Below are 12,306 nucleotides of genomic sequence, written 5' to 3' on the forward strand. Positions count from 1 at the left end.
GCTCAATATTCATGCATGAGACCTAATTTAAAGTATGGATTTAGGTCTCAACCACCACTTTGAACACTGCCATTCATTTCACCCTAAAGCCATTACCGCACTTCAGATAACAGGGAACAGTATTCGCTGTGAGGCCAAGTGACCAGCTGCACATATTGGAAAGCTCTGTTGAACCCAGAATGCGATTAAAATGTGCCCTTTCAACATAATAATTACAGCATAATTGAACCGTTATCACACAACACTCCTGCTAATAGCCATTTGATGCTTGATGTGCCCGCTCACACACTTCCTTGTTTACTTTATCAGCTGCCAGATCTGCACTCATATCAAATGGAAATAAGCAGAGCAATAGGATTTAGTTGTTTTGGCTTGAAAGAGTTCAACAGCTTCTTTTTCTCAGCATGATGAGAAAAAAGCAAGAAAATAGGGGGCACGATGAGGATGTAATAGAAACTTTCCTGGCGTTATAGCGAATTTTCCTTTAACTTAATCTAATTTGATGGACACAAAAGCTTTTCAAATATCCTGTCTGCCTGTTAAGTGATGACATAACAGCGATTTTTGGGTCCAAACATTCGATGAAAGCTCTCATCTTTTGAAAATGCAGCAATGCTTTCTCCTCTTGTTGGTTTTTTTTGTTTTAGTTTATGTGCAGGCACTCAAAAGGTGCTTCAGTTGTGTTGCAATTCTCCATTTTTTATTAGGACTATTCATGTGTAATAGTTTTTCCAGCAAAATTTTTATAAACTCAGTGTCCTCGTTTCCAGATATTTGAACCCTTATGAAAAAATTATTCTTATAATAACCATAATAATAACTTTATCCAAACAGTGAAGCACTTTATAAAAGTGCTATACAAAAAAAGTCCCATATTAAAGATAAGTTAAAAGGTTAAAGAACATTAAAGATTAAGGAAATGCTAACCTATAGAAATGAGTTTTCAACAGTCGTTTAAAAGAAACAAGATGATTAGCTGGGAAAAAGTCCACATTGTGATGTTGTGGGGCTAGTTGATGTACCAGAGACCCAGCTTTGAATCCTAGATGTCACAGTTTCATTTTTATTTTTATTTCATACATCATTGATTTAAAACATTTTGAATTTGGACCATTTTAAGCTATCAGCAGTGCCTCTGTGGTTCAACACTTCTTTTGTTTAGAGGTTACACAAAAGGCTTTTGGTCAGGAGAATACTCAGCGTAAAAGCTGCAAATGGAGTTCCCGTCATGCAATTATTATATTAAACACAAGTCACGGTTACGGTTAGGATTTTCACACTTGTTGTTCACTTATCAGCAAAGGATTTATTGCTGTTAGTCTGACTGTTGCTCATGACATTTCCTAGTTATAAACAATTTAGAGAAAATGCTGCCTATGAGCATTTGAAAGAAAAATATGAAAACTCCTGTGTGCATGGTTGGCTTGTTTTAAAGCACCACAGATCGTGATCCACTGTCAAATCTTTAATGTGGCCGTTCTTCCTGTTTTCAGGTGTGACCGGACTTGTTTCCACAGATGAAAAAAATGCCAGAAATATTGACGTTGACCTGTGGGCGATGACCAACCAGGAGACAGGGGAGTACGGGGTAAGGCATGGTTTTATAGTTTCATTGAGGGTTTTGAAAGTTATTTTAGCTGCTCATGAAGATGTTAATCTGTGATAACACCTTATTGGATTTTACTGTGATAAGCCCGCAAGGCTCCATGAAGACTCGGACTAAATTTGTGCATTTTGCACAGTAGGGAGATTTAAAGATTTAAAGATATAGGAAGTGCTTTCTAACATATGGCACGTCTATGACAGAAACACCTAGAGGCACGCAGAGTATCACAGAGCTGCCACAGTTATCAGTGGGATTTGGCACAGTTTTATTAACTGGGCTGACCACGAGTGTCTAATACGTTTCACTACCAAACAATCATTTTCTCACAAACCTATTTCAGAAATATAAACTTTCATTTCTCTGTTAAACCAGTTTTTGGCACAGTGTAGTGAGCAAAGACTTATGATGCATACCTACTGGTGTGCGGAGACATTTGTTGCATGTTGTTCCCCAGCTCCCGCTACCCTCATTTCTTCATATCTCTACGCAGCTGGCTTTCTAGTGAAGGCATAAAACACACTCCAAACTTGGAAACTCCAAACAAGCCTTTCCAAGTGTTAAAATGAGGATTTATTTGAAATTTAATTTGGTCCAAAAGAGGCTGAGTTTTGATCTCCAGCTGTGCATCTGCAGTCATGAACCTGGAGCTCAGGAGATTCATGCACCTCTGTTGCACATCTCTAGAAGTTTCTTGTGACTTTGACAAAATACCAAATGAATATGAACAACGACATAAAAGTTTCCTTAGCGTTTGAATTGTATTTATCATTGTTAGCAATTCTGTAGATTGTTTACTTGTAAAAATTTGTAGCATTGTTCATCTATTTAAAACTTGTGTCATCAGCTGGTGCCCTAGCCATGTTTACTTTCTAGCAAATGGAAAAAAGTAAAAGGTAGGGAAAATAGAGGATTTAATAGGGTGTGCACAGATTTGTCTTCTTCTGGTGCTGAAAAAGTCAAGATTAAACTTAAACTGTCCTAATTATTTTAAGGCTTCTATATTTAATTTATTATCAAAGTGGTTTACTTTTATTAGATAAAAAAAAAACACAGGAGGCAAAGCGTTATAGCTTCTTCAAAGTAGGCCTAAACAAACTGATGGCTATTTTTAGTCCTTTACATCATCATTTTAGTTGTATAATTTCATAAAAGATGATATTATTGTAATGAAAATACAGCTTTAGTACTGAATCATTATAAAAAGTGTCATTTGGAGTCATCACATGACAAAAGTTCTTAATTGTATTTTTCATTTGAACTTTTTAATTCAAAAATGTTCTTGTTGATATACTAAAGTTTACCATCCCCTTCTCTAGACAGATGGATAGATACATTTGCTGAATATACATATTATGACTGGGACTGAACTAATGATACCAAACAGAGTGTTTTCAGATTCTTTTAAATAAACCTTGTCGTTCTTTCTACTGCAGTGTTTTTGCATACAGCAAGCTTCACTGTGGTTAATAATTAATTTTTATTGGTTTATCTCTTAAATAAACTGCCTGGGAGAAGAGTCACAAGCAGTTTAGTGCAGAAATACTGCAGTGAATGCAAAACAAATTCACATTTTATTTAATATTCCAAGTTTATACGTTTGCCTCCTACAAAATAGTCCCATTACTGAACACTTTTGATTTACACTTCTGAGATTTCCATACAAAATGAGATGTTGACACCAAATTATAAGCAAATTGCAGACAGCGAGAGACTAATTTACTGAATGTGTCCCTAATTACTGTACATTTTTCACAAAATTCTTCTCAGCATTATGTGCAGTTTTAAACCACAGCCTTTCCTCATGTTTGGCTGTAGACGCAGTGAAATAAAATGTTCGAAATCATGCATGGAAAGTGGTCTGTTTGTTAGATATTCTGGGGTCTTGACCTCTCTAATGATAAGATGCATAAAACCTCAGTTCCCCCAAACAGTCCGATGAAAATATTGTTGTATGTTGTGCTCTGCAAACACCGCTGTGAACGGTTCCAGTGTGTTTTTTTCCTCCCTGAGGGCAGAAGAAGTGGGTTAGCTACACATGACTTCAATTAGAATTTGACAGTGGTCCTGAGAGGCTGTCAGTGTGACTTCCTGGTCTCATTTATCCCTGGGTTTTAATTGGTGGATTCATATTGACCAGCAGGCTGATGAAAACATCACATGAGCAGTTTTAGGTTTCAACCTTAACAATATAAAACAATATAAAAATCTTTGTTCATCTTTGCACAAGGGGAAAAAATCCATTTAAGAAAATAAGAAGCAGATTTTTGTAACTGAACTGAACATAGCTAGAAGTTTTTTGTTGATACATATATGAACAAAAGGTATTCTCCTCATCTTTCATTCAGTTTCTTTCAGTTGCATTGTCACAGGTGTATAAAATTAAACACTTAGCCATGTCAAGCGTTAAAGAGAATATTGTGTAAAAGCCATCAACACGCTAACTCAATAATTGCAACATCAGCACAAAAGCTGCGCGTTTGGAGTTTCTCAGTATCGGTTTCCAAGGGTTAGCAACTTCTGTAGGTGTATGTGTAGGTGGCCCAATGATTTTGTCTATATATTATATCAGAGGACTTTGGGAAACAGAATATTAACTAATATTTACTTTCCACTGAACAGAACCTCTCGTATAAACAAAATTTGTTTGTGGAAGTGTTCTTGTAACATCCTGTCGCTTACCTCAGCTTAATGTTTGAAGATATGTAATATTAACATATAAACACAAACTATACTGTTAATAAGTGGATTTGTGTTAGATTTGATTAAAAAAATGTAACATTAGCATGACTTTGGTATAATTAAATGAAGTATTTCCATTTTATTAAGGTACTCCAAATGCATATGTATGGTAGACAGTATATCATGTAACAGATAGCATTGTTACCCACTGGTTTGTGGACTTCAGGTTTGAGCTACGAATTGAGACTTTTGCCCATCACCCTGCTCATATGGCATGCAACTTGCCAATCACGAGGTAGCCAAAATATACCCAAACTTATCAGCAATTGAAACTTATCAGAGAAGAGTTGGAGTTTATAAATCAAGTGAGAAGTACGGTAATTTTCTCATAAACTTAAAAGATGGATGGCGGAAGAAGATGGATGGATTTCAAAACTTATTTTGAATCCAGAGGAGTCACCCCCTGCTGGCCACTAGAAAGAAATGTTTTAATTTGGTACATTTTAATTAATTAGTTTTCTTTCAGCATTGCTATATATATTACCAAGGGACCAAGTTTTGTTACAGCTTTACATACAGCCTTCTTCAGCAAAACCAATCATTGCAATATATGGGTGTAATGTTTAGGTATTTACAATTTAATGATATTTTATGAACTTTATGATATTAAGTTTTAAGAGAGCGCACCAAAGATTCTGTTGGCTGTGGAGTGACGTAAACGCAGCCCCTGCACCAAAATACTGGAGCTATTTCAGCGTGTGCAGCTTCTGGCTCTTCACTGAACGCATTCTGCATTGTTTTGATGACCCTGTGTAGGGGTGACGGCCTTGAAGCCTTTAGCAGAGAGGACACAACATGTTGGGATCAGGGGGTGGAAAGCATAAAACTTCCTCCGGCTCGTTAGAAACACAGGAGTCATGTTTCACAGCAGGACAACAGATGCTGCTCATGGAGCTGTCAAAAATAAAGCTCTCTCCCTCGCGCACAAGCCTTTCAGGATGGTTGCTGCTTGTGTGGATGTTGATGCTACAGTTCTGTATTTTCTCTTGAACGTTTAATTTATAAATTCCTTTAATCATTACATTCCATGGCATGCAATGATCACCTATGTTATACCGGGTTAGGGGGTTAGTAACGCAAAACATATGTTGATTATGTTGATAGGTTTGCTGATATTTTGATTCAGAGAAAGGACAGTCACATAATCTTGGGGTAAATAAATACCTTTGTACAATTGTGACTGCAGGAAAGTAATTTAAAAGAAGGTAATACGATAATTAAGTTAAAACTGGGGTAATAAAGACTCTTTGAAAACCTTATCTGTTATATGACTTGAGGGAAAACATGCAAGCAGCGCTTCTTGTAATATCAACTCAGTTGGGTCTTTTCATTTTTACCTTTCTTGTTCATTTCTGGTATAAAATAAAATAACAGCATTGTCAGCTTGACAAATTTTAGAAGCACCACTAGAGAAGAACAAAGGTACCTGGTTCCCTGTCTTTATGCTTTTCAAGGCTAGTCGCCTACGAGCTTTGTAGCTTCAGATCTCACTATATTTATCCTCTTTAAATACTTATATTTAGCAAGTATGCTTGCGAGGTTAAACATTACCAGCTCCTCAGGCATGGTGGTAACATGCAGCCTGTGGAGGGTTGATACTATTTTGCAGCCATGGTTATTATGTTTTCAATCATATCTAACTATCAACATATCCATCCATGCACAAACTGTTGGTGTGATAACAATTCTCTTCAATTTTTTTTCCTAAACTAAACAAAAGTGAACACTAAGTATAAGACAAACTTAAAAATAGTCCCAATCGTGAGCTGAACTCCAGTTTCCTGGCCGACACTTGTGTTTCTAGCTCGATTTTGCCAAACTATGAGCAATTGTGACAATCTGCTAGAGACCAGAGCAATCTCAGGAAGGTTTTGCCAGCTGGTTAGGGAAAACACATTTTTCTCTAGTGATTGGTGGTTGCCAGAGGTCACTGACTGACCTCTAGGCCTATGTGATTGTACCTTTAGTAATCAATTTTCCATCGCCCTCCAGGAACCACTTGCCAGTTTGGGGAAGACATACTTTTCCCTCAGAACTGGTGATTGCCAGATGGTTGTAGACCAGTCTTTGGCCTTTATTCACCTGACTCATCATTGTCACTATGATTATCACTTTTTTTTTGTATTTGGTTAAAAAGTATTGGACTAATTAAAATTTAAATCCACCACTTTGAGACTAAAGAGAAGAAACATTTGGTGGTGTATCTGAGCGTCTTTACATTAAGACTTTTTTCCTCTGTATTTGCAGGTTGTTGCATATTACAATGGAACCACCAAAGACATCATTTGGTCCCAGACAGAGAAGATCCACTGGCCCAGTGGTGGCCCACCACTGGACAACCCCCCCTGCGTCTTTTCCACTGATGACCCCTCCTGTAATGATGGTATGACCCGTCATAATGTAATAAGACACTTACCCCTTTCCACCTGCCTACAGGTGATTATACCTGTCACAAACGAGCAGCACAAGGTTTTCTAATGGACACTGATTTCATGACAAGAATTATAAAAAGTTCACACACAGCACTTAATAGCATATTTTTTCATGACCTTGGTTAGGATGGAATTAGTAATCAGGTGGATATTACAGGGCACTAATGCACTGTTCCTATTTTAAATAAAGCTACCGTGATAAATGCCTTGTTTTTCTTCAGTTCCTTCCCAGCTCTTTGTGTCTATAAAGTAAATGGGTGAAGTGGAGTATTTACTTGAGTGACAGGCAGTGAAATATGAGCACAGGAAGTTGTCTTTGTTGAACAGTGACACTTTTTGGGGGGTTTTTTTCTATCAGGGATGATAAACAGAGAAGGAAAACCACACTGCAATTAAAATGTATTGTGGTGTGAAGACAGGATAATGAATGGAGGCGCAATAAATCTGTCTGTGTTCCCAAATCTGAAGGCAACCGCAAATAATTTGCAGAACTGAGTGCCTGGATGTCGCCTTTTTTTAGTGCTCACTTTCAACACCAAGGATGATGAATGCTGAGGAATTTGGAGAAGCACATCAACACTTAAGAGTTTCACAATTTCAGCTTGGAGTGAATTAGATAATTGAGATGATTATAAGTGTTTGAAACCTGTAATTAATTGGCCAGAGAAAACAGTGTACAATCACAAGTTTGATAATTGCAGCATTCTGACACACATCAGAAAACAAAAGAAATAAAAAGTCACCAGACTGCTCGTGGGTTTTGTTTTTTCTGTGTTTAACTGTTGGGGTGGACTTTAATTAAGTTTAAAAAATGCAAAGCGAGAACAACAGTGACATTACAAGCGGTGCTTCATGGCTTGGTGTTGTTATCATGGACAAATTGCCAGATTTGGAACCCGTTCCCACTGCCCTCATAAGCAAGTCTTGCCTGGGATACTGAAGGATAGATTGTTTGCTTTTTTTGGATAAAGCTGAGAATTTACATGTGGTGGTTGGTTGGCGCAATGGGTGACCAGTGCACATTTTACAAGAAGAAAGAGCAAAGCTCCTTAGAAGAGCAATGTCATCTCTACTACTCCTGCTAGGATCAGGGCTGCAGCTATAAATTATATTAGTAATCAAGTATTCAATTTTATTAAATAATTGAGTAATCGGATAATAGAAGTAATTCAGTCTCATTAATGAGCAATAGTAGTTATTCAAAAGAGAAAAAACAGAGGCCTTTTAAAATGAATTTATTATTAGTTTTTAATTTAGAAATTGCATTACATACGGGGGTAATGTGTTAGGAATGAAAGGATGCCACATTGTTTGATGGAAATGAAAATGATCAACCTACAGAGGGCTGAATTTAAAAAAACACCCAAGTAAAAGGGAAAAAAATGGTATGGCATGTGGTATGCATGCCTGACCATGAGCCCAGGAACCGTGCACCAACGTAGGGGCTGACAATGAGTCTGAGGATTTCCTCCTGATATGCTGAACCCTGGCTTTTGTCTGTGCGTCCCTCCATGGATAAGCCTCCCCAGACCATCACTGACCCAGTGCCAAACCGGTCATGCAGCACTTGTAGCTCAGCAGTGCTCATCTTGTTCCTGTTGCACAAATGAGCAGATATCAGTCCTGCTGATGGGTTAACTACCCATCCAGCTCTAATAAAGTAACTGCCCATCTCCTGGAATCTCCTCCATGCTCTTCAGACTGTGCTGGAAGACACAGCAAAACTTCTGGTAATGGCACGTATTAATGTGCGAACCTAGAGGAGTTGGACTGCCTGTGCAACTCCTGAAGAGTCCAAGTATCTCCTCATGCTACCCATAGTGGCACTGACCCTAGCCATATGCAAAACTAGTGAAAAAACAGTCCGAAAAGATGAAGATTATTGTTTTGGGGGTTGTCTCATTGTTGCTCCTGTAGTGCACCTGTTGTTAATTTCAGTAACACCAGAGAAGCTGAAACTGATTAAAACCCCCTCTGCTACTTTACCGACCGACTACGTTTTCCAGCAGGTGTTATTATTAATCGTTGTTAGGGTTTTAATTGTGCGTTGGGAGTGTGGCTGTGTGTTTGTGGGGTGACATTTCTAAAGCACTACAGCTGTACTTCAGGAAGTCACATCTGTGCGTTTTTCCTTTATTTTCAAAGATATGATTGTGGACATCTGCTGAACAAATGAGAGTGTGAATTCCTTGTTTTTCCTCCTGTTTTCAGGTCATCTGCCAGTTCTGGGTATTGTAGCTGTGGGTTCTGGCTTAGCACTCATCATTTTTGGGATCTCCAGTTTCCTCATTTACAGGTGAGTTTGATCGCATCAAGCTGACGCTTCCTCTCTGTGGTGCTTTTAGCTCAAACAGCACAAATGTGGACAAAAAGAAAAAAAAAGATTGAGAGAAAGAGCGAGAGGCAGGCTCGTGTTTGAAGCAGGATTTATGGATTGTGCTGCTTTAGGTGGTAGTTTGGTATTTACGCACTGTTGCTACAGCAACCGCTCAGCAGGTGACGGCATTAAAGCGGTGGTGAAGTGTGTTTAAGCTGCCAAGTGAGCTCATATACTGGCTCCAAACAACGCTTACTGCCACTCTCACTTAATGATCATTAGTGTGTTTGTTAAATTTATTTTCTTTGCGCTGAAGTCAGGAAAAATGCCGCTTATTTGAATAATTCACACACCGGTGATGTCAAGTGGAAAACATCACTTGAGCTGATTATTGCGCCTCTCTCAAAGGATTACAAGTGGATTATAAAAGCCCTGCAAAATAATATTCAAAAGAAGCAAAAATAAGCCAGAATTCTTTTATGTACAGCACCATGAAAGCCTAAATTAAAATTTCATGTTGTTTACAATATAAGTAAATAAAATTGTCAGGACTGATACTGAGAAATGTTTTATGTTTTTTCAATCCCCTCAGGGACCTCGATATTTAAAAAAAATCCTGACTACTGCCTTTAAACAGTACCTCCATAGCAGAACACTGCCAAGGTGTACAAGGACAGACTGGCACAATTATTAGAATTATTTAAAGATCTGAATCAACCTGAACAAGTTTGAGAAGAAAAATCAACAGTTGACTGAAAGAAACAGACGAGCAGAACAGAAGCCAAAAGAAATACATAAATAAAGAAAACAGATTAGTGCTGAAAAAAATACAAATAAATAAATGGTTGAACGCTATTTAAAATTGTGACTAAATGTTGGAACTGTTAGTATAAAGTGATAATATTTTTAAAGTTATTAACTAATACTGGGCTATGGATAAATGAATTAAATTGTTATAGAACTTTATGGATTGATATGAAATACAGATAAACGGTTAACTTTGTTAAGAAATTATATGAAAATACTGTTGAATTTAACAGAAGTAGAACCTCACATTTGAGTAAAACTATAGCTATTTTTGTAGTGACTGATAATTACAGTAGGTAGCTAAAAACATGGCTAAGAGATAGAATTATTAGCTAATAGTATGGCTAAACCAATTAAATAGCTAGCTTAATAAAATAGATATAGTTTAAATTGAAATTCTCAGATTACTGTTCAAAATAAATTATTAGCAAACCTAATGAATTTAGGATTGAAATAGTAGCTAGCTAAAGTTATTTTTGCTAAAAGAAAGGTCAAACTGTTAACTAAAAATATAGATTAGCACTTGAAAGATAGCTAAAAATGTAAACATTTATCTCTGACAGCACAAGTTATATTGTTAAATAAACATAAACTCTAATAGGAATTAATAGTTGCTAAATGGAGAAGTAGCTAAAAGTAGTTGATGAACTGTTAATGTGGTAATTTTACACAGTTTGTCATCTGAACATGAAAGCTGTCCGGGGGAAGAGAAAAATGTTTTGAGTACATCTGTGGGGTAGATGAAAAAAATTATAAGAAGCACTGGTATAGAAAGCATCCATCCATCCATCCATCTTCATCCGCTTTATCCGAGGCCGGGTCGCGGGGGCAGCAGCCTAAGCAGAGAAGCCCAGACATCCCTCTCCCCAGCCAAAATTATGAACAGAACCGGTGACAAAGGGCAGCCCTGGCGGAGCCCATCACCCACCGGGAACGAGTCCGACTTATTGCCGGCAATGCGAACCAAACTCTTGCAACGGTTGTATAGGGATTGAATGGCCCGTAGCAATGGGCCAGACACCCCATACTCCCGCAACACCTCCCACAGGACACCCCGAGGGACACGGTCGAATGCCTTCTCCAAGTCCACAAAACACATGTAGACTGGTTGGGCAAACTCCCATGCACCCTCAAGTATCCTTGAGAGGATAAAGAGCTGGTCCAGTGTTCCACGACCAGGACGAAAACCGCATTGTTCCTCCTGTATCCGAGGTTCGACTAGCGGACGAACTCTCCTTTCCAGCACCCTGGCATAGACTTTCCCAGGGAGGCTGAGGAGTGTGATCCCCCTGTAGTTGGAACACACCCTCCGGTCTCCCTTCTTAAAGATGGGGACCACCACCCCGGTCTGCCAGTCCAGGGGTACTGCCCCTGATCTCCACGCAACATTGTATTGGCGTGTCAACCAGGACAGCCCTACAACGTCCAGAGCCTTCAGGAACTCGGGGCGGACCTCATCAACACCAGGGGCTCTGCCACCAAGGAGTTGTTTAACTGCCTCAGTGACCTCGCCCCCGGAAACTGGTGGGTCATTCCCCTCATCCCCAGACTCTGCTTCCTCCTCGGAAGACGTGTCAGTGGGATTAAGGAGGTCCTCGAAGTATTCCTTCCACCGCCTGACAATTTTCTCAGTCGACGTCAGCAGCGCTCCGCCAGCACTATACACAGTGCAGGTAGAGCACTGCTTTCCCCTCCTGAGATGCCTGACGGTTTGCCAGAATCTCTTCGAGGCAGTCCGAAAGTCTTTTTCCATGGCCTATCCGAACTCCTCCCACACCCGAGTTTTTGCTTCAGCCACTGCCCGAGCCGCATTCCGCTTGGCCTGTCGATACCTGTCAGCTGCCTCTGGAGTCCCACAGGCTAACCAAGCCCGATAGGACTCCTTCTTCAGCCTGGTAGCTCCCTTCACCTCTGGTGTCCACCATTTGGTTCGGGGATTACCACCACGGCAGGCACCAACCACCTTGCGGCCGCAGCTCAATGCAGCAGCTTCGGCGATGGAGACGCTGAACATGGTCCATTCAGATGCTATAGAAAGCATATTCACTAAATGTTTTTAGAAGCAAAAGACAAAAAGAAATCCTAGAGACTGTCACACCCTATATATGCTCCTGCAGTTTGAAGTTAAAAATAAACAGAACTGAACATTATGCGATTAGTTGTTTAAATAAGCGTCAGTGTTTAATTGTTACTGCTGCCCCTGAGCACTTTCTTTTAGTTGTATATTTAAGGGAAAAAGTAATTGCCTGCTGCTTTTCTGATGGTTCTAACTTTGTGCTCGGCATTCAGCTGTATAAACAATTCAAATGAAATTGTTGCTCTGTCCCAAGTGGCACAGTGTACATGGTTTATGTTGTAACATTAAGCCTCATTTAATTACTCAAGAAGTAAATCATGCATGCCCC

At 39.1% G+C, this 12,306-nt stretch overlaps 1 protein-coding gene across 1 annotated transcript in view; it reads left to right on the forward strand.

The window, feature by feature from the left end:
* Positions 1–12,306, forward strand: part of npr2 (natriuretic peptide receptor 2) — an 87,067-nt gene that overhangs the window by 19,308 nt on the left and 55,453 nt on the right. The window contains exons 5-7 of the mRNA XM_005470440.4: positions 1,494–1,588; positions 6,593–6,728; positions 8,989–9,073. Coding sequence (XP_005470497.1) covers positions 1,494–1,588; positions 6,593–6,728; positions 8,989–9,073 — 316 coding nt within the window. The remainder of the gene's footprint in view (positions 1–1,493; positions 1,589–6,592; positions 6,729–8,988; positions 9,074–12,306) is intronic.

This window comes from Oreochromis niloticus, linkage group LG7, assembly GCF_001858045.2.
Source record: "Oreochromis niloticus isolate F11D_XX linkage group LG7, O_niloticus_UMD_NMBU, whole genome shotgun sequence".
Classification (NCBI taxonomy): Eukaryota; Metazoa; Chordata; class Actinopteri; order Cichliformes; family Cichlidae; genus Oreochromis; species Oreochromis niloticus.